The 23,683-nt window shown below is 44.6% G+C and overlaps 1 protein-coding gene across 1 annotated transcript in view; it reads left to right on the top strand.

Moving 5' to 3' along the window:
- The window catches only part of tmtc1 (transmembrane O-mannosyltransferase targeting cadherins 1), an 85,280-nt gene that overhangs the window by 36,168 nt on the left and 25,429 nt on the right, over positions 1–23,683 (top strand). Inside the window, exons 5-7 of the mRNA XM_065951182.1 lie at positions 13,324–13,405; positions 13,840–13,943; positions 19,937–20,126. Of these exons, the coding sequence (XP_065807254.1) occupies positions 13,324–13,405; positions 13,840–13,943; positions 19,937–20,126 (376 nt within the window). The remainder of the gene's footprint in view (positions 1–13,323; positions 13,406–13,839; positions 13,944–19,936; positions 20,127–23,683) is intronic.

The following is a 23,683-nucleotide window of genomic DNA, read 5'->3' as shown; positions in this document are numbered from 1 at the left end:
CAGATTTACAATCTCAAAAAGCCTCCAAGAAAACAAACGCAACCAAATGATCTGAGGGGACAGATGGGGATTGACTCACTGTTGGAATCAGCCTCTAATGGCTAATTGAGAAATGCAGTTTTGAGCACTTCTGCATTCTGGAGCCAATTTTTGCGGTCAAGTAGAGGGTCTCTTCAGTGGTCCAGGAGTCCTCTAAATATAGGTTATCATACAATAAAACTAGATGGAGTGGTAGAGGAATCCTCCATCATGCACAACTCAAATAATCCTCTTCATGCTCCTTCTCTTCTGGTGTTATGTCTGTGATGTTTTAAAGACATCTTGATGTAAGTGGGACTTTCCCTGCAGAAATCAAAGGGCTGTTGTTTTTCCTTCTTCTGCTGAATGGAAATTTAATGTGAAATCAACTCCATGCAGACTCAACCCCATCTGCATATTTTTTAGCCCGGAGAGTTAAAAATTACATTTATATGCTGTTTGCGTGCATTGGTCCTCTGAGATTCAGTCTTAAAATAGAGGTCAGCTGCTGCAAATAAAGACACAGCAGCGGACACAGTTCAAATATTTGACTCATTCACAATCCGATTAAGGATAAAGTGCTGCGAGCACAAACACAGCAAAGCATGCTAAAAGCCTCGGCCTACATTATGCACTCAGGAACGGATAAACTAAAACCAAAGCGGTGTGAAACAAAGAACAAACATCAGACATCTCTTCCAGCTGCAAACACGCAAAAATCACTTTTCCCTGTTGGATTAAAATGCTCGCATGGTTAAATCCAAATCCAATTACCTTGGTTTGGTTGCTCAGACAGCGTGCTAGTATGCATGCTGCAGCCTCACATGGCCATCAGTAACACCTAGGTCCAATGCCCCGCAGCTATGCACCAAGGCAAAGCAACAGTTTTCACACCTAGCTGCCTGAAACTGCCCACAGCATGTCACAGGCAGGCCACAGTGAAGCCATGCTCAATCATGATGCCAGTGAAAGCATCGTCCCCCTGCGACGCTGCAGACATTTCAGGGTCACTGACTTACTGTGCTACCAGATTAAAGAACCGAGAGAGTGGGGAGATGGTGGTTTTATGTTCGAGATGTCCTGTGGATGAGCAAAGAAAAAAACAAAGAATGAATAAAGTCAAGAATGTAAATAAAGCGAGCACCGACATCTCCCATCAGCGTCATTGTCGTGAAGATCGACTGGTGGAGCTGCGGTATTCACATCCTGCCCAGAGGCCGAAAAAATAACAAATAAAAATAGCCCGAGCATGACTTGCAGATGACAATGTCTATCTATGACTATCCCTGCAGACAGTCTATGGTCGTGCAGCGATCACAGGGAATAAACGTCACCACCCCCTCCCACTCGCTCCAGGTGAATTCTCCTGATTATACCCTGCTGTGTTCTCACATCAGCTCACTCTGACTTTCTGCAGAATAAAAACGAGGAGGCTGGAGGAGAAACTCCGGGTGAAAAATGTGGCTGTTTACATTCAAACATGACACTCCTCCTGAAAATATCAGGAGTTTTGTGCAGCTGTGAAAGCACTGCAGTACACGTCACAAAAATCTCATGCTTTTCTTAAGTTCTATGCATTATATGATACCTTCAGTTTTTCATTGATAAAGATGGTTTGTTGACCGACATAATCTTTAAGTGTTGTCATTTATCTTGAGGTCTTTCAGATACCAGTATCAGCATGAGGTATGAGAAAACACTCCAAGACGTGTGACCACAAAACAAAACAAAAAAAAACGTAATGAATGGTGTCTATAGTTTGAACAGGATCGTAAAACAACCTGATGGTTAGACGGCAGCACTGTCTACAGTTACATCTATTAATATTAGATGACTGTGCCGTGACTCTGCCTCCAAACACCTGGTCAGACAGGAGCTCCAGTGTCATTAAATCTTAATCATCCTTCCTGTGTGTACGTACGTTTTTGTGTTTGCGTGTGAACACGTGATGTTGAGTGTGAGATCATTCAGAGAGCGATGGAATTGGAGAAGATTCAGTGGAAGACGGTGACGTTATTATTCGTTTCTCTCCGCTCAGCTGAAGAGGTGCGCCGCGCTCCTCTCAGAGAAGTCTAATTAGTGACGGGGGATGCAGAGTGTTCATTCCGCAGCTCTCCAGGATTTATCTCCTGCCTGTCAGATAAACTCTGCCCGCTCTCCGGCTGCTCTTCCTGTACACATCCACTGAGTGTTTGCTGCCTGACACCTCGTAATCCCTCTCTGGCTCTTGATCCTTAAAATGAATGCCATCTTTTAACAAACACTGTAGTTCAGGCGGCCTCGGAGCTCGTTAAGTGATTAAAAAGAACGATAAAGATGCAGCCTGGAATATCCTAACATCACTTGATCCTGTCATTAGACCCTTTGGACCATTTAAATCCTGCAGAGTGCTCATCCTACACACTCTGACCCGTCACCAAACACTCGGGGCTTTCAAGGACTCTTTGCATTAAAGTGGAGGGTATTTAGAACGTTTACACTCAGGGATGTATTTGCCCTGAGAGCGGCAACAATAAACCAATTTAACTTGTTGTTGTCGGCCATTAAACGGATCTGACTATATTGATAAGGAATACCTTTTTGTTGTAGACTAAACAATCTTGACCCAAAAGCTTCAACGTCTCCTTCTAATGTACTGTATGAAAACAAAATTTTCAGAAACCTTAACAACAAGACTTTGCATTATGTCTTCTGGAGAAACTTGAGAAAAGACAGTTTCTGCTTTTTGCTCAGAAGAAGAAAAACATGTGATATTTAAGGAAATATGTCAGCTCCCAGTGGAGGTCATTATACTTTTTATAAAAATTAATGAAAGTGTCTAAATGTGTCAAGTGTAATATCACTGATTTGTAAAATGTGGAAGACATTAAAGCTCACATATTCTCCTCCTCATCAACCAGTTTCAATAAGTCTCAGCGCTCTCCAAAACATGTCTGTGAAGTTTCTTGTTCTAAATCCATTCTGATCCTGTATTTGATCATGTCTATAAACCCCTCTATTTCAGCCCTGCTCAGAACAGACTGTTTCTGTGTCTGTACCTTTAAATGTAAATGAGCTGTGTCTGACCACGCCCCCTCCCTGGAAGGGCTTGTGTGTCTCGGGCTTTCTCGCTCCATGTCCTATTGTTTACGGTGAGAAGGCAGACTCAGAGGGCAGAACAAACACCTAGCTGTGGCAGTGTCACCCACCTGGGGGAGGGGCTTCTGCCCTTTGTGATGTCATGAAGGGAAAATCTCCAAACGGCCTGTTTGAGCACACATTTTCTGAAAAGTGGAGCAGGCAAAAGACAGAGAGGATGGACTTTTCTCGTCATTGGTGGGTTTGTAGACAGAGTAGGGACACATATTAGAGTTAGAAAAACATGGTGAAGTGTGATTTGCATCATATGCGACCTTTAAAGTCACTGCTACACAACTTCATTTTCTGATAAAATCACCAAATTGCTTTGTAAAACTCTTGAACTGAATGAGTTGATTTCTGTCTTAAGGACTGAAAAACAAGCTGTAGATAACGTAAGTTTGAGCTCCCTGTTACTGACGTCTATCCTGCAGAAAACATGCAGTTGTTTTCTTCACTGCTGCATTCCAGTTGGTGTGTTTTTTAGATGTTTGCATGAGTTTAAGTATGCATGCTGTGGCCTCCGTGGCCCTCAGAGACTCTCTGACTAACTAATGACTCGGCCACAGCCGTAATAACCAGAGCCAGAAATAGTCAGTGTAGCATTAGTATGCTAACGCAGTCAGCAGGAGGCCTCAGCCTACAACCTTTAATTGTGTCTCACATCTCACATAAACGTGTTTAATGTGAAGAGACGGTGAGCGCTCGTAATGAGGCTGTTTGGTTTGGATCCTAATTAGCAGCCGCCGAAGTAACCTCGTCATCAGACTGTGGAGCCCTGGAGGGTTTTATTCAGCAGAGATAAACTTGAGAAAACGGTGACAAAATCAAAGTAGTCAAACATTTGTCAATCAGCAGGCAAATTCAAAAAGCAGTTAGGTCACGTTCAAATCAGAGGAGTTTCACTCTTTGAAGAGTTATTGTAGTTTCGGCTTCCTGTTTTGAATTTATTACATTCAGCCTGATTTAAACTCATTTCCCAAAATTCATTTCAACTGCAACTAATGAACCAGACAATTTGGCACAATGCGGCAACTTTTATTCTGTTCTAAAAACATTGCAGTTTATAGCTACTATTGGTGTGGGAGCATATAGCTTCCATACCAGTTGACAGCAGGGAGTTTCTTAAAGACAAAAACAACAGGTGAAATGAGTGAAACATGATTCAGAACAGCAGGAAGTTAGACTGCTTTGGTCTGAAAAGTCTTCAAATGCTTAACTTGCTGTCCTTCATTCTGTCTCATTTTCCCTCCATCCTCTCCCTCCAACATGCATTATGCAGCAGTCTCCGTCTCCTCCTGCATTTTTCTCATTCCTCCCGCTCCCTCTTCACCTCCCTGTCATGCTCCATAACTCCCCGCCTGCTTTTCCTCGACACCCGGCTCTACATTTGTCTGAAATGTGAGGAGCTTTGCTGCTTGCCCAGGAGCAGACGGGCCGTAATGAGGACATCAGGGAGACGTGAGAGGTGTTTTGTTTTTAAGGCTGTGAAGAGAAACGAGGCGAGGAGGAACAGAGACTCCTCCTCCTCCTCCTCCTCCTCCTCCTGGCTCACCTTTCATCATTAGACTCTCCTTAGGGTAAATCCCCCGGCTCTCCTCCAACATCCCCTAACTAACGACTTCTCTTTCGAACATTTTCTGAGCTCTAACAACCAGGCATTACTCAGCATAATGTTACCCAGAATGCTCCTTGTTTTCGGCTCCCATTGCGCCTTTTCCTTACACACTCTCATACCATAAGTAAAACAAACAACCCCACTTTGGTGTTGTTGCCATCACTGCTGCAGTAATAATAAAAGGTTATCACCAAAGTATTTCCAGATGTCTGGGGGACAAAAAGTAAATGTTGCGAGAAACACTACCTGGGGAAAAGTAAGAGTTTTAAAACGACCTCCTTCGTTTGCTGAGCTTCTGTCCTTAATAGTGTAATCACTACACTCGATACGTGACGCTGGTTCAACCTGGTCCACCATACAGACTCAGACGGGGACCAGTTTATCCATAAGAGGTTTGTTGTGTCCCCAAACCCTCCGGCCCGAGCATTCATGATAAGAAAAGGTATTTTCACAATGTGTTTTGGTAGGACGGCTCGGTATTTAACAGATCTTAGGGCCTGTGTCCACAGACAGCCAGTGGTCGTCTTCAATACAGAACTAATGTAGTTCAGGCATTTTCAGACCCGAGGTCAAACACACCCTCAGTGTGGCAGATTGTTGTCGCTGCGCTCTCAGTTGAAAACGGTTCAGCTTTTGGAACAGCGCTGCTCTTGTTAATGTCACTCCTCCCTCAACAAAGCAATCAGAATCAAGACGGCGCGGGACTAACCACATCAGCTTTGTCAACGACAATGGCGGAGGAGTCGTTAGTCTGACTCGTCTTTTGGAGGGAACAGGTTCCAGGCGTAGAGCTGCTGCTGATGTCAGGATTTAAGCAAATAATAAGCACACAGCTATCTAGAACACACCTGACGGACATTACGAGGGATGCAGAAGTTACATTTTCGTAACCTAGCAACAATGTCCAAACCTGCAATATTCAAATTAAAACATATTTCCTTCCCCCTTATTGTTGACTTTTTTATGGGCTAATTTCATTAAAAACTGAAATAAACTCAAACCAGCTGATTTTCTGGGAAGTTGCAAATCAGTCTGAGAATCTTGTGTTAAAAACAGTCGCACAAAACTGTTCAGAAAAACATTCCCAATCCAATTTCTTGTGTGCACCAGGTCTACATCACAAAAGCAGAGATGCACCTTGAATCACATTTAACTGTCGTTTAAAAAAAACAAACTGAAAGCAGCCCACTCACTGCAAACACTAATGTGCAGTTTTGAAGCACCACTAAAGTTTGAATACTTCTCCTCTCACCCACTCACACTCTCTTCACCGAGCGCTCTCCCACTCATCAAAGACGCTATTCATCTCCAGGGAGCACTCCCAAGTTTTGGCAAAGTCGTCTCATTACTCATGAAGTGATGAGGACAGACGCTGAAGATGCTCGCTTCCTTTGTAGATAATATGCTCCAGTCCTCACAGATACAGATACGTCTCATCAACATGATGTATCTTATGTGATAGGCAGCTTCAGTGGCATTACTTTACAAGTGGAACAAAATGAAGATTTGAGTTCTGTAAAATGAGACTCGTAGGACAGATGTCCTTGAAAGTCATGAGCGATGCTTTTCACATTTCATTGTGAAATAGTTTGACTCCACCTGCATCAGATGTTTACACATTTAAAAGCCAGAATAAGCGTTTACTTTAAGGAAACTGACTGACTTCGATCCAAAATGGCTTCCTAAATGCTTAAAGTGCAGCAGCTTTATCTCATACTCAGGGAGGCGTTCAAAGTCAACAGCTGACCTTTCTGTTGTCACCTGTCTTCATTGTTTCAGGTGCTGAATTAATCTCAATCACTCAGCTGTTCAACAGTTGTAAGTAACAATGCTGAACCGACGTTTATCAATCTGTCAGTCTGAACTAACGCCTCCTGCAGCTCAGGCGGCCTCTCTTGTATGGATTCAAGAGATTACAGACTGAAAAACAACATGTTCCTCCATAAAGATCCTCAATAAAACCTGAGGTTAGTGAAGATGGATGGCTTTAATATAAAGACAGTGCTCTCTCTTCCTCGGAGGAACGCCCCCGGAGCGCTCCCCGGAGAAATCTGGCGCGGGTGTGTGTGTGTGTGTGTGTTTGAGAGCGAGAGAACATCTCTGTGTCTCTGTGATTAATGAGTTGGTTCTTCGGGCACTTCAGCCTGTATCTTCCAGGGCAGAACACACACACATGAACCGCAGCATGAAGCTCTGTGAGGGTGCAGAGGCTGTGAGCCAGCAGCGGTGCCCGATCGTAATCCTCACCTGGGTTTCATGCAATGCACATTAGAACCTAATCCAGCAGCCAGAGGAGAGTGTGTGTTTTTAGAGGCTCCAATGCACACAGCCCTGAATTTGCTGCAAAAGAGCCTTTAATAAGGGTTGAACCCTTCCATTAAAAAAAACAAAAAACCATCACCCATCCATTGGCCCCATTTGCCCTTCCAAGTGGACTACATTTGTCTTTGTACATTTCCTGACTGTACCCATGCTAGATTACCTAAGCACTTGCTCTGAGACTGACACACCAAGCAGACGGCAACGGAGGCCGCCTGTGCCGTCACCTCACGTCTTGGCCAAAGAGTTGCACTTGAACACACCGCAAAGTCTACAGTAGACGGCCAACCACCACGTACGTTCTGCACATGCGTCAGAGGAAGTAACTCTCCATGCCAGCAGGCGGTGGGAGTCCGTTGTTATGATACGAGAAGACCATTTTCACACCGCTGTCGGTCACAACTCGTATTTTAGGTGGTCTACTAATGGAGAATATCGCTGATAAAAAGTTGAAAATGGCGCTGGCGTTGTCAGTCCTTGGTATTTTAGTGGGAAAAGAAAAGAAGAGGCAGAGGCGAAAATAAGGCAGACGGGGGCCGGACACACAGCAGAAACTAGGGCGACGACCACTCACTGACAGTCCAACTAGGACCAAGGGCTGACGATCTCCTTGGTGAGTCAGGGCCTTTAGGGGTGCAGCATATTAGAGATTAGTCCTTATCACTTTGGTGCCATATTACTTTGACTATGTACTAAGTACAGAGCGTTACTGTTTGGGGGTATGTAAATACAAACAGGGACTGAACACAACCTGGGGTGGGATGTAGTTCACACTTGGCTTGGTTCTGTTCTGGAAAGACTTAACACTTCAGGCAGCAGTATCGTAGGAAATACATCTCTAATATGCTTAAAGGGGCGACAGTGATGTCAAAGACTTAAAATAATAACGTGTTCACATTTAGGGGCGCCTTTGGGCAGCATGTCGACCCGGTTCTCCTGATTGTTACTGTGTGCGCAATATTGAAATATCATCAGCTCCCTGTGGGGTCAGTGTTTCACCTGTGAGTCATGCAGCGGTGACTTTGCCATGTGAACATTTCTCCCGTTATATAAGATTGAAAGCTTGGTGACAGTTTGTCAGCGGCAGCAGCTCCAGGACTGACGTGTCCGGGGTCAGACAGAGGTTTGTGTGGCAGGTGTTTGGTAAGGTGCACAGACATGAGGGACCAGGACTGTTAAACTGGTCCAACTCTGCTGTGAGTCCCTTTAATGTCTTTATACAGAGTCTTCATAGTAATGTAGAAAGTCCACTAATGGGACGTTATGGACAAAGAATGAACTGCGTTCACGTTGCAGGCTAAACGCGGCACGGTAAAGGAGGCCTGGCCTGGAGGTCGTTCAATGCTAACCGCTAGCTTCACTGCAATTACGAGATATCACGTCCATTTCAAGAGGCAGAGCTCGTCTATCAGATGAAGACCGATGGGTTTTCAATATTGTGTGTCCCTAAAAGTCTGACACACATCGCACATACTAACACACACACACAGTCCCACAAAGCTAACATGCATACAGGCGGAGTGCGTGTGCGTGTGCACTTGTCCCGTCAGTGTCGGAGAGCTGTGAAGCGTCTCGGCTCTGTGACTGCCCCCGAGCAGCCCTTCACACTACATCACACTTCATAAGACGTTGCAAGGCCTGACATCAACTCAGAGACGCACACATAGAGAGAGAGAGAGAGAGAGAGAGAGAGAGAGAGAGAGAGAGAGAGAAAGAGAGATATGAGGGGTGCAGGCAAGAAGAGAGAAAACACACACACACACACACACACACAGCAGGGATGTAGAAGTTTGACTCATATCTGATGCAAATGCAGAATAAAATTGTGTCAAGCAAAGAAAAGAAGATCTCTCTGTGCAGAATCTTGAATTTTGCATGTCTGTGTTACACCAGCAAATGACCACTGCGATCAAATTATTAAGAAGAAAACGAGTTATACAACTTTTCCCGTCGTGTAGACACATGTGCCTCTCGTGTTTTACCCGTCTACCTTTTTGAACTGGGACGTCTAACCAGCGGCATGTTGTGATTTTTGGCACAACAAAGCGGCATGTTGACTGAACCTGTTTTTAACGGTCCACGGATAGATTTATGCAAAACAACTGAACCTGGTGCCAACCTGGGCCGAGCTCCACCAGGGCGTGCATCATCAAAGCCTAAAGCTACAGAACGAAGTCCAGGAAAAGGTAAATGTGGCACCGATTCGGTCACATTTTGAAGCATATGTTTGTCTCTGACAGATTGATTGAGAACAAACTGCCTCCACTCTGAAAATCTGCTTCCCACTCATTGGTCAACAGAGCTGTCAATCATGGTGTTATATCCCTTTTTTTAAGTTATAATTGAAACTTGTTTTGTCAAAAAACTCTGAATTTAGGCAGATTACATAAAATGTTTTGGGGTTAAGAACGCCTCTCTTGTGTAGATATATTGAGGAGGAGTGTATGGTTCATCTTTTTGTTGTTATAAAAACATAACTGCTGATCTGGAGAGTCTCTTAGAGTCCACCTCTTCCGTTCAGTGAGTCAGTTTTTAGCCCGGAGTGGTGCAGCAGCTCTGTCGTGTTGCAGCCACGGTGGCTGGACATGTGAGTGTAAATAACTGTGGCACCCGGTGACGAAGAAGAAGAAGAAGACCAGGAGGAGGAGGAGGAGGAGGAGGAGGAGGAGGAGGAGAGGAAATGCCACCAGAGGGAAGAATGTGAAGAATTTTAGCTGCAAGAGGAGCACTGAGGGCTTGAACCGAGCTCACATCACAACAACCCCTACAAGTTCCCGGTGGATTTTTTGCACTTTTGTTTTTATGTTTCTCCTCCCCTGCTTACGTTTCTTGTGTGTGAAGCTGAACCCCCCCCTTCCCGGACCTTTCTCCAAAAAACAATCACCCAAACTCAATTTTCTGTCTAACTTCCTCCCTCCCCTCCAAACACACGCCTCCTCCCCTCCATTCATCCTCCGCTGTTGCTGCGGTCACAGTTGTCATGGTAAATTAGCATCCTGTTGTGCAGATCCTCGGAGTCGTCTTTCCCATGATCCTGTGAGAGAAGTTGAGGCCCAGGTCTGAAGACACCGACAACATCTGTCTGTTCCTCTCTCTCTCTCTCTCTCTATAAGCCCCTCGTCTGTGTGTGTATGTGTGTGTAAGCGGGGAGGGGCGTCGCATTCTCTTACTTTGCAGCGTGAAACCAATCTTCTCAGCGTTTCTCCATCCCAGTGTGTGTGTCTGTGTGTGTGCATGTGCGTGTGTTTCCCAGGGACGCCGAGTGTTGCTTTGCATTTCCAGCCTCAGGGAGATTTTTAATCATCCGACCTGCGAAAGACGAGTTTGGGAAACAGCTTCTGTCAGGCAGCACGCGGCTTTCATCAGTTTCATCTCAGCAGAACGTTATTAAAGCAGGGACACCTGTTAGAGAGGGCGATACAACTGTGATTAATTGTGTTCTTCTTTATTATTAAAAACACTGCAAACGTATCGTCGAAGCTGCAGAACTTCTATTCCTAGAGTGCAGTCGGTGATTCCCTCGGGATCCTTTCCATGCCACAGAATGTGCTCATTGAATTTAATTATTTAGCATTTTAAATTATGTCATAAAATAAGTAATCCTACTCACATATCAAAACAAAGAAACAGAATTTAAAACCTTCTTAAATACTCAGTAAAGCATCAAGCAGGATGAGCAGCACTAACAGCTCTTAAGTCTGATTAAAACACAGCATGCTGTCAGGTAAATATGTCGGCGCAATCAGAAGTATTTCAGCAGTCAATAGATATTTCAAATTCAAGTTTTTCTTTGATGAATCCCTCTCTGAATATCTGTCGCCAGTTAAATCAGTTAAATTCCCTCCGCCCCCTCTTCCCTAGAGTCGATGCTAACACAGGCTGCCATTTTTGTATGTCTAACCCACATTATATAACCCAAGACTTTGATTAAAGGAGCAGTATGTAACTCTGACACCTAGTGTTTAAAATGGGTACTGCAGTCCAAATTCTAAACATTGTAGAGAGCTGTCTCCCCCCACCCCCTCCTCTCTAGAGTCGATGCTCATGTAGGTTTCCATGTGGTGGACACTGAAGCTTCAGTGTTTATCCAGCTCTGCATCGGTCTGTAAACCTTTCTGTGTTCTAACCTCTCTCCATTTTTCAAAAAGCATCTCCAATATTGATCCTAGTTTGAGCACGTTTCTGCTCGTGGAGCTTATTAGAAACATGCAGAGGCTTTTTAGGTCAGATACAATCACTTCTATCTGAACCACTTCTCTTGCCCGCTTCCATCGCTGCAACACCTGTTGGTTTGACCTGATAACTGCTCTCATATCTGGCAAACCGAGGGGCGTCCAAAACAGCTGTGTGGGGGTTGCCTTAAAACCGCCTACCTTCTCTGGTCCAAAAAAATCCAGAGCATTCAGGAGCAGAATCTAAAGTTAGAAGGAGGACATACTGGCTGCTGCATTGTTGTCAGAGAAGCCAGCACTTCAACATAGCATGTTTCCTTAATGTCTGATCATATAGTAAGGTCACTTTAGCAGTTCAGCTGATCTGAATGTGGCCATTTCTGAGTCCAGAATTACATAAATCTTGGGTTTTAGATCCTTAAAATGTTTACTTTCCATCATTTGCATTGAACACCTGGTTGTGCGAGTGTGAAGTCCATTAAACACATTAGGTGCACTGTTCTCCCGGAGAAAGAACTTCCCTGTTAATCAGCGGGGAGACCAAACTCTTTGAGAGTCACTCCTGAATGCAGCGTCTGCAGACTCTGACTCCTCTTTGTCATTCTGTCTCATGGCGCTGCAAACCTCAGCAGAACAGAAGAGCAAAGACTTTTAAAAGACAAATATAGAAAAGGAGAAAAAAAGAAGGGGGTGGTGGGGGGGCGGGGGGTAGAGATGAAACTGGAGAGACGGGAGTGTGAGACCCACAGAATGTGTGTAGAATTCCTGCGAGATCTCGTCTCTGTGATGCTTTGAAAGCTCTGCACACGGGGAACGTCTCAAAGTGATGGGCTGCTGAACGGATTCTCCATGCTTTGCTTTCACTAGCTATCTGTCTCACCCCCCTCCCCTCCTCTTGTTCTCTCATCTTATTCTCCTGCTGCCTCTTTTCTGTACTTGAAGCTCTAGTTTCCACCTCAGGCTAAAACAGAGGGCCGTGTGCTCCGCGGGGTGGAGGCTTTAAGAATGACCTTGGCTGGATGTTTGGCTCGATACATGAATGAACGAGTGAATGGATGGATGTTGACCTTGCAGAGTTTGTTTCTTCGGTTTCATGGAAAGTAGACACGATAAAGCTTTTCATTTTTTAACTTTGTCTTAATGACAAAGCTACTGGAAGGTTGGAAAAGGTCATTGCCCAGATTTGAGGGTATCTGGAACTTATTCTTCAACGTGAAAGAGTTTTATTGGAGAGGAAAAGCTCGTAGCTAAGACGCAGAGCTATCTGCGACCCGGGCCTGGATCCAAGTACACTTGACCCCAAAGTCCGGTCGAGGAAGCGAACGCTAAATGACGTAACCTTTAATGGCTCCTGTCGCTTTAAAAACCGCCGTATCAGCGCAGCACATGCCCGTTTCATCCTTTAGGCCGCGGAGAGGAAGAGGGTCGCTGTTGGCGTCTCAGAAATCTCACAAAAACATCCACAGTTAGCAGGATGGACTCAGGCCGCGAGTGGTTGCCATGGTTACTTCTTCATCTCTCTTCTAAGCAGATGTGCAAACTAGCTATGTGTATTTGTTGAGAAAACGTTTAGCCTCTGAGTCGTGCGCTCTATCTGAGTTTTTCAACAGGCCGTGGGACATGGAAAAACCACCAACCAGACTTCTCTAGCTTGTGTTTTTTAAATTAAATCTGCTCATGGATTCATTTTTAAGAAAAGGACAACTCTGCAGACAATCCAATGCCAAAAGGTCATTTAGAGAGTACATTGACACAGCTAAACTGAAGCACATTGCACTGTCAACTTTTAGCCCTAGAAAGAAGAACCTTCAACCAATAAGTGTAATTGTGTCTCTAGTTTGGTGCAGCCAGGTGTTGGTGATGGATCAGTCTTTGGTTATTGCTTCAGGTGGTGCAAACAGAAAGTGACAGAAGTATTTAGTTCAGCTGTTGGCTGCAGCATTTGTAGTTTTTGGTAGGTTGCAAACCTTTGGTAAACGCTGTGACTCTCTCTCAAAGTGCAGAGTTGTATTTAGTCTGTGTTGCTTAAACCCCCAGATGAAGTCTGACTGATCCTCTGTGTTTGTGTTTGTTCCTCAGTCACCTGTCCGGCTCCAGACTCAGGGACCTCCTCCACATCTGCAGCCCCTTCATCAAACGAGCCGGCCTCATCTCCGCCTATGTGAGTCAAGTTTTTTTGTAACATCAAGTACTGGTCCTTGGGGCGCCAGGTAGGCTAGTGGTTATGTCCCACTCCACCTGTGTGTTCAGATACATCGGCCCTTTGCTGCATGTCATCCCCTCGCTCTCTCCTCCAAACATGTACTATCTCTCTTCAGCTGTCCTGTCCAATAAAGACAAAAATGGCCCCAAAACATCTTGAAAACGACACACAGATTTCATTGCATGTGTGTGTTTCTTTCAACTTGAAGAGATGTACCTACCACTGTAAATATTTTAGTTGCAAACTCAACATAATGTTTGCAAAAATAAAAGGACTGTGGACGCTCGTTCTTACATCTGAGTCGCTCATTTAATGTTCCATCAGAGATTGATCAGCAGACATCAGACGGCCAGCTAAATGTTCTGACATGTTGTTCCTCCTCTGTCCTCTAGGTGGTGCTCATCATGTCAGTCCGGTTGTGGCTGATGGGAGGATCCATGCCTCTCTTCTCTGAACAGGACAACCCCGCCTCCTTCTCACCTCACCTGCTCACAAGGTGAACGCACACACGCACACGCACATGCACACACACACACAAGAATGGAAGACTAAAGGCCCTGAAACACCATGGAGATCGTCGGCCATCACTCTAGTTTTATAATAATATATAATAATAAAGTTTATTTATAAAGCACTTATCAAAACCAACGTCACAAAGTGCTTTACAGAAAAAAGAAAAAATCCCAACAAACACACAACAATAAAATCCTATTATAAAAGCATGAAAAATAAAACAACAGTGCAGCAATCATTCAAGTAACAGAGAAAAGAGAAACAACCGAGACAAAGATTGGCTAAAGTTAACAGTAAAACAAATAAACCATCCTGGATGAAACAAGGATTATAAGAAGCCCTCCCGATAAAAATGTGTTTTGGATGTGTTCAGGAATTTGAAAACTTCGAGTTACTTTTAAGAACTTTCTGTTCCAGCAGACAGTTCTGCGGTGCCGTCCTCCTCTCCGTCGTGTTTGTTGTCGTCGTTGGTGAAGCGCCATTTAATCCGTCATTAGCACAGCAGCAGTGAGAAATGTCTCTCCTCTCGCTCGGCCACCGGGGAAATTTACACCGGATCCTCGGATCCCTCGCTCGTCCGTCCTGCTCGCCTTCATTTTCTCTCCTCATTATTTCTGCTCCCTGAAGTCCGCCTCAGCCTCCCGTGCTCCCTCATCAGCCCTCGGTGTGAGCGTCAGCCCGACAGCGTGTCTCGGTCCTGCTCCTGTTTCGGCTGTTTGACATTTACAGAGTGACGGTAGAAAAATGAAAAAAAAAGCTTTTGAAGCTCAGCGTGATTCACGGTGTCTGCTGATCGTCTTAATCAACCTACACGGCTTCACAGTCACACTCTAACAGGATAGAGACTTTAAAATACAATTATCACCATAATTCTTTGTGCAAAACTGAATTGATGTCTACATATTTGTTTTGAATCTCCAACCCAAGACTTTGATTAAAGGAGCGATATGTAGGACAGTCATAAGTGAACAGTTACGGCGGCAAGACGCAACCTGCCTGACGCCTGAGCTGCATCTGACAGTTACACTCTGACCTCCAGCCCTCGCTGAAGAGCAGACAATCCATGCTGTCCACATCTCCAGAGACATTTCTTCACCCAAACTCATTTTTACACTTGTTTTTTTCCCCTCTCTGCACGAAGCATTGAAGCCGCAGCTTTAACTGGTCTAATCTTAATAAAATCCTGTAGTATGTGATGTGCCCTTACTTTCATATCTTGTAATGCATCATCATAGAGAAGAATATCTGTTAAGATTCTCCTGATGTGTGTGATGAAGCTCCCGTAGTCTGAACCAGGCTTCAGTAACGTTTACAGCCTGCCGTGCTGTTGTTCATTACTCCATTTAAAAAGTGCTTGGACGGGGCGCTGGTGGCGCCGTGTTTAGGCTATGGTCCTCCAAGCGGGCGGCCCAGGTTAAAATCCCACCTGTGGCTCCTTTCTCCTACTCTCTCTACCTGATTTCCAGCTCTATCCACTGTTCTATCTTTCCATTAAAGGCACAAAAACCCCAAAAATAAATCTTAAAAAAAAAGAAAGAAAAAAAAGAAAGAGCATGGACAAGAATGTGACAAAATACAAGCGTCTCTGGGTATCACGTTGTTATTCCAATCATGAACTTGGTGTCATGGAGTACAATTGGAGACACTCTTCTTAAATTGATTGTCGGGCTTTTACGACGTCTGTTGGATCCCTCTACTTCGCTGAATTTAATTTGTTGAGAACTCCGAGTGTTCAGATCGTCTTAAATTTGGCGTTCAGTTCGTTTATTCCGCTCCTGTCGGAGTTTTTTGGATGCCTCTCTGCGTGTGAGGAGGTGTTGAACAGCTGAGGAACGCTGCTTCACACCTTTATGCCAAGTATCCTCTTCCTTCCAGACGAGACTCAGGGGAGCAGAACGCCCAAACACCGCCTGACAAATGACTCATTTTCTCTCCCTGCTCCGTTTGCTACTTCTTTCACTCTCCCTCCTGTTTCTTCTTCTCGGGGTAATGTGAGGGTGTGTGAGGGAGGGAATGTGTGTGTGTGTGAGTGTGTGTTAATTTGTGGTTAGAAGGCCTGGCAGAGTGTGGAAAAGGGAATTAAATTTACAGCCCAGCCTCATCAGATGATGGCAGGTGGAGAACATTCAGCTGAATGTTAAACGGCCTGTCAGCGCCATCTCGGAGAGCTGCCTTATCTGTGTGTGTGTGTGTGTGTGTGTGTGTGTGTGTGTGTGTGTGTGTGTGTGTGATGTAGGTGTGTGTCTGAGCTTAAGTCAACCTCTGCAAGTCCTCTGCAGGTCTTTGTCTTTCTATTGCCCCCCCCCCCCCCATGTGCATTGCAGACTTTGTCTCTCTGCTGCCGTCCGTCTCTTTAACATCCGATCCCAACAAAAAGAAGTCTGGTTTGTAATCATGAAGAGGGACGAGCAGCCCGAGCTCACTTTCCGTCTTCCTGACATGTTTTCATTGTCGTGCTCAGAGGGGATTCAGCCCTCCGCCCCGTCTGCAGAAGCCAACTTGAGCGTCTTCCGTCAGACCGTCCTGGAGGGAAATCAATACGTAACCTGCAGCGGGTCTTCAGCAGCCCAGACTGTTCAGGATTCTGTCGGGCGCGTCCTCTGTCAGAATCGATGAGGACTTTAGCTCAGCGTCTTTGTGCCTTTGAGCTCGTTTTTGCGGGAGTCAGAGGGGAAAGTCGACACGGAGTGGGGCTCAGATTTGCCTGCAGTCATTTATGGGAAAAGAATAATAATGGAAGATGGAAGAATGTTATGTTTCTCTCAAGCAGCGGCTGCTGCTATTAGCATAATAAGGGGCGTGTCTGAGGTGACTGACAGGTGGTCTCGTAGCAGGTGTTTTCCAGGAGGCTCCACCTCTTTACCTCCTGCTGGACAGAAAGTTAACTACAGTCAGTATTTCCAACATGGCTTAACCAATAGGTGGCATCTCTGACAGCGTCCATGTTTTATACAGTCTGTATTCTGCTTTTGCTCTGGAACCTCCTACCTTTAAGTTAGCACACCACGACTTTCAAACAGTGTGCTTCAAACTTGTGTGTTTGTGTTTGTGTGTGTTTGTGTTTGTGTGTGTGTGTGTGTGTGTGTGGAAAACCTCCAAAGGGAGGCGTCCAGGAGGATGCTAATCAGATGCCCAAAACCTCTCAACTGGCTCCTTTTGATTCGAAGCAGCAGCAGCGCTCTACTCAGATCTCCCTCCGGATGCCTGATGTCCTCACCTCACTGAGCCAGGACACTCTGCAGACAAAATGTCAGCCGCTTGTATCCTCGATCTCCATTCTTTTGGTCACTGCCCACAGCTCATGGCCACAGGTGAGGGTAGGAATGTGGATCGGCAAGTTAATTGAAAGTTTTGCCTTCAGGCTCAGCTCCCTCTTCACCACGGCGCCCTGGTACACCGCCCGCATTACTGCTGATGCTGCACTAACCCGTCTGTCAATCTCACGGTCCGTCTTACCTTCACTCGTCAACAACTGAACTCCTTCACCTCAGGCAGACTCACATCCCCTCCAGACGGAGGCACCGTTAACTGAACTAGAAAAAATGTGAAAGGTAAAGCAACTTGTCTCAATCCACTTTGAGACACGCAGACGTGTGGACGGATAAAGATTGATTTCAGGAGGATCAGTGAGAAGAGCTGCCGGTCGTTGCAGCTGTAATTGTTACTGATGTGAGGATTATAAATGACCCACGGATGTTCAACATATTTTAACCTTAACTCGGGTTGAGTTGAAATGAACTCGGTTGCCCTTGAGAATAAAAATCCTGCCTGAATTCTGCTTCAGGGCTCATTTTGAGTTGATGATGTGAAGCTGTGAACTGTATCCGCTCCTAAACTCACCTGCTGCGCTCTCATTGGCTGGAGGAAACACACCAGCTCCCCGCCCAGAAACGTCCCGAGTCAACCAGAACAGTAAAATCCAGTCAGAGGACACAGACCATTTTGGTGCCCTAGGCAAGATTTCAGCCGTTGCCCCTTAAATTGCAGCCAGGTTGACCACCAAAGACAATATTCATACACTTAAAGAAAACTGGCATTCAGTTTATATTTAACATAATTTCTTTATTTTAAAATAAAAAAATACTTGAAATACATATACATAAATACATAAATAAAATGATTATAACTCTAATATTTCTTATAAATAAACACAAAATATAATAAATACAAATAACTAGTGTAACAGAACAAACAATACCAAACAGTGCAGAGAGCAGAAGTGGTCCCAGACGGCCCAGGGGGACGGCAGGGGATGGATTTAAATGTTTTATAATCGCATCTGGAGAGAGAAGATGAGCATTTGTTAAGCAATCTGCATTTTATAATATAGTGTGAAAACAGAGCAGTACAGAAACCTCAACATTTTTTCATGTGACCCCAGACCTGCAGGATGCACACAGATCGATTCAGTGAGGACTTCTGTACAAAATGCATTCATGCTCTCAGACATCAATACTCTAAAGGCAAGAGCTTTAAACTATTAATGACAACAGGAGGTGGAAAATAAACATTTTAATCGACTAGGGTGAAAGCTAAACTCAGTACACAAAGATGTCAATAAATATAAAAGTAGGTTTTGTTTCTCAAACAGCATAAGAACAAAAGAAGAAGTGTATTACTGACACTGGTTATTTTCTTAACATGAATAATCTTTACCTAATAAAAGTGCAGTGGAAATAACTGATGTTAACTCGAGGTAGGAAACACTGACATTACTGTCATCCATCCATAACGAGCTATCTTGACTACAACAGATAATTGATCTGTGCAGCACGTTACCTCTGTGTCTTTTTCATATTATTCTTCCTCTTCTTCTTTTTCGTCCCTGGGCTCCGGAGGGCTTTGTTGTTGTTTACATCACGGTCATTTATAAACGTGATATTAATCCGTACGGTCATTGTCTCTCACTTCTAATAAGTCACCTGCCCTCCTCCTCCACAATGAGCAGGTAACGAGCAGCTGTGTTGTGATGCGCCGCGTCAAGCAGGAGGCAAGAAAATAGAGCCTTTTTAAATATGTGATAGTTGTGTTTTCTTGGCTTCTTTTGGATCATTACTAAATAAAAGCATGAACATTATATTAGATAAATAATATTCAGTGATATTTAAACGCATTTTTCCTTCTATTTCTTCTGATCTTAAACTTTTCCGCCGCACTCTATGGAGGCTGGCGCCCCTAGCATTTGCCTATACTGCCTATGCCACGGGCCGGCCCTGAGAGGACAGAGTCTCTGCAGACACAGTCACCACCACCACACATGTACGGAGGCCCAGAAGGGACGATGGAGCAGCTTTACTTTAGGAGAAGTCTGTATTTTATTTTGAAGGAGGAAGCTGCTGACTCTGTCTTTAACCATAGGACTGTTTTTTTGTTTGAGGTAGGGCAGGTTGTCCGTGCACTGTCACCTCTGGGATTCATGAATTTGACCAGAGGAAGGTCACAGGGAAAATATTTATTTTCCCCAAGTACCCCACGCTCCGTTTCTCTCCGGCCTGTTTTAATATCCCTTTTTTTTTTTTTTTTTGCATCCTTTTCTGGCTCCTCTTGTTCTGTTTGCGTTTCCCTCTCTTACCCTGCGCCAGCTGTTTTAACTGACGTGAATAACTGCCTCGCTGCGGACAGATCAATACTCCAGACAGCCGTGCAGGTCTCGAACACACCGAGAGAAATGTGGAGAAACTGAGGGAGGAAATAGACGACGACAGCAAAAGCAGCAGCAGCAGCAGCAGCAGCAGCGTTTTAGCATTCAGTGCAGTGTGTGACTTTGCACGGGCTCATTTTATTGGACTCTAAATGTCAAGTTAGAAAATGACTCCCAATCAATATTCAACCTCGGACAACCTCCTCAGCTAAACCGCCAAACATTTTAGTATTGAGATAAACAGACTGATTAGAATGATGGATTCCAGCTCTGATTATGTTTGACAATTAATGGATCATTTCTCTCTCTCTCTCTCTCTCTCTCTCCTCCTCCAGGATCCTGACCTACTCCTACCTGCTCTCCTTTAACGCCTGGCTGCTGCTGGCCCCCGTCGTGCTGTGTTACGACTGGCAGGTGGGGAGCATCCCCCTGGTGGAGTCGCCGGGCGATGTGCGTAACGTGGCGACGGTGCTGCTGGCCGTGGTGATGCTCGCTCTCTGCCTTCACTGCGTCCTCTCTCTGCAGGTAAAGACAGCGTTTTCACACGACCTTCCCGATGCCTGTATCTTCTCATTACATCATGCAGTACCTTGTTTAAACTCAGGGAATGAATGTAAGAGCTGGTAACCCTCCAGAGGGGGACGTGTTTCAAATAAAAAGCTCATGGTTACATCAGGACAGCAGCAGTGGCGGTTAAGCTCCTGAAATTTCACATTTTCCACCACACTGAACCATGCAAGAGTTTTACTCCAGCTGAATTTGATGAAGATATTCAGGGTCTGCAAAGGATGATACCTGAAAACGTGTGGTGACTACGAGCAAGGCTTTGAACCAAGAGGCCACATATTCTGATAGAAGTTTAAGCAAATCAACACCACTGATTAGGGCCCGACCGATTTGGGATTTTTGATCGGACACAGATATATCAACCGATATCTTTCTTAGATCTATGTTTGATCTGTAGAGATATATAGATATACATATTTAGTGCAGTTATCAAACGCTATTATAATGAAGACAAGATGGTCACTCAACTGGAAAATGATCGTGCGGCACCGCTTGATGCTCTCTGGAGAGTGATGATGATCGTTGTAGTCCAGTGGTTCTCAAACTTATTAGATTGCGTACCGCCTCCGAAAATATTTGGCTCTCCAAGTACCACCATTATGGTAGAGGTTAAAATACACTGTAGGCCTATTTCAACACACATTTCACTCAAGAGGCAAATTAATTCATAAAAAGAATATTATTTATTATTGACTGTTGGCAGCCACACTGTAGGCCTACTAAGGGCCAGCGCTAGAACTGGCACTTAAACTAACACAACTCTGACATTTGACCAAATCAAAAAAAGTGCAGAACAATAAAAATGACAACTTTATACCAACAACCTGTTTTAGAATATTTAATCTCCAGTGTTTCCCACACAAACACGATACCTGGGCCCAAGTATATTTCCGACCTGTTCTTATTTAATTTTTCATTTATTCATAAAATTGCTGCGTGCCTGAGAGAGCGGGGGAGAGAGTGCAGGTGCGCGCTCCGCAGGCTCTGTGCAACCAGAGCCTCTCTATTATAAGTCTCTGCGTTCAACATAGCAAAACTGCCTTTTAAAAAAAAAAAATCCGTCTAGACTCCTGCGGAGTGTTAAGACAACAAAAGAGAGCAGAATCACATCAGCTTCAGAGCTACAGAGAGAGAGATAGAGGGAGGGGGAGCGATAAGATCCACTGTCCGTACATGCATCACAACGGAAGCATCTCCATAAAATGTACAGCTGCTTGCTGCCGATTGTGTACTGAACTCCAATAAATAACAGAATATCTGTTAATGTAGGCCTATGGCTGCTTGCTGTTGATTCAGTACTGAATTATAGCAGAATATCAAGGGGAACTTTTCAAAACGTGAGGCGTACTCCTGTTGTTGTTTATGTCTGTGTGCGCGAGCATACATTGAGCAGATTAAAGTTGTTTGTTGCAAAAACTAGATTAATTTAGAGGGGAAAACACATTTGATATTAATACAACCCAATAGATACAAGACAGATAAGAGTATGACTAAAAAATTGGCGTTTTATGCTTAACATTTTTTTTAATATATATATATTGTGGAGATTCCTTTGCATACCACCACAGGAAGTCCGCATACCACCGGTAGTTTGAGAGCCACTGTTGTAGTCCATATAGCTCCCTCTGCTGGTGAAAGACAATATAGATCAGATCCATTTGCAATGTCTGATTACTTTTGACTTGTTTCCTCCAGCCAATGAACCTTGGGTGAACCTTGTGTTGTCTTTTACCCGTGGACGTGGAGTTGTTCTGCTTCCTGTTGGACAGGCAGGTGACAAACGGTTAGCTTGTGCTAGCGTTGCGTTAGCTTGCAGAGTAGGTACAAACAGTAAACGTACACACTACGTCCTGCAGGGAGGGTGAGCTTCTAGAGGAGGAGGGGCCCAGTTTGACAAAAAATATTATTGACTCCCGCTTAAAGATCCTTAAGATTTAAAGGAAAGGGCTGAAGTGTCAAGAATATCTCTGTAACATCATGAACAACTGTGTCATGTTTCCTTCAGTGTCCCTCTCAGTTAAACTGTGTCGACTTCCACGCCCAGAGATCGTTTTTTTTAAGACTGCTAAGGTAACATCATCTCATCCTTTCTTTATTGAATAGAATGAGTCTTTTTAAATGTTCCATTAAAGAGCACAATGTGTATTTAAGCAGCGTTTAATCAGCGTTTAATCAGCGCGCCTTCACATCCCAGCGGGACTCTTAATTAGCGCTTTATTAAAGGCGAATGTGCTGAATAGGGTCACTGCGGTCAGGTCTCGGGCTGTTCAGAACATGTAGACATACTGATTTAACACTTCACTCCCTTCCTCATGAATAAGAATTTCACTTCTTATGCCGTCCATGCACATGTAGGAGTCGTTACTGGAAACATTGCATCGGCTATGCACACATTAGAGCTGCACAGGCACACGGGTTATACACACATCCTTCTGACTCATCTCATACACCTGCTGTTACCGTGGAGACAGACCTGGCTCTGTGTGTCTCTCCATCAACACCTGCTTTTTGTTAAAACCTCTTCTCCTCCCAGAGTGCTCTACACTCCTATTCCCTTTTTCCCATAATGCCTCTGTGCTTATCTCTCGTCTTACATTTCCGATGATTTTGGGTTCAAGGAGTCTTTGTTGAGCTGTGCTGCTGCTCTGGAGAGAAAAACATTCCTTAAAACCCAAACGTTCCTGTGCAGAAAAGTATCGCTGAGTCTCACTAAAGACTGCAGGTCTCCTCGCAGGTTCATCTCCAGGTTTTTTTTTACTTTTTATCACATTCATAGAATCTCTCTCAGCAGGCTAAGAGCTCCGACTCTCTCATGCATGCATGCGAGTGAGCATTTCACTCGGAGAAGTCAAAATATTCACAATTGTTTTCTTCTCATCCATCAGAGCGTCAGCGGAGCAGGAGAGCGAGCCTCTGAATGGACAAGTAGGGTCGTTTTTATTCCCAGAACATTTTGTACATTTCTCAGAAAAGTTGTGTCCGTCCGTCTTTTAAGAACCTAACACTATGTGAATCCTGAAAGCAACTCTTGCTCGTCCTGAATGAGAAACATGACACGCTGTTCTCAGAGTTTTGATTTGTAGTGTTGTCGTACGAGAAAGGCTCTTCTGATTAGGACGCCTCCCTTTGGAGGTTTTCCTGGGCACGCCCAACTGGAAGGAGACCCCGGGTTAGACCCAGAGTCTGGCCTGGGAAGGCCTCAGAATCCCCCAGGAGGAGGAGCCGAGAAACGTTGCTGGGGAGAGAAAAAGGGAGTCCAGCTTACAAAATTTAAAGGATTATTTTTCAATCATCTCGTACTTATTCTTCAGTCTCATTTTGTAAAATAAATCATGAGAGAATCGTATCGTGAGTTTGGTGAATTGTTGCATCCCTACTTTCTTCGCTTGCTCCCACCGCGACCCGACCTCGGATAAGTGGAAGAAAATGGATGGATGGACTTTTTAAAACACTTAAAAGTGTCTAGTATTGAGCCCGAGTGCTGATGCATTCAGTCTTTAAGTTTGCTGAACAAC

This window comes from Labrus bergylta, chromosome 23, assembly GCF_963930695.1.
Source record: "Labrus bergylta chromosome 23, fLabBer1.1, whole genome shotgun sequence".
NCBI lineage: Eukaryota > Metazoa > Chordata > Actinopteri > Labriformes > Labridae > Labrus > Labrus bergylta.
This window is presented reverse-complemented; position numbering and strand designations above follow the sequence as displayed.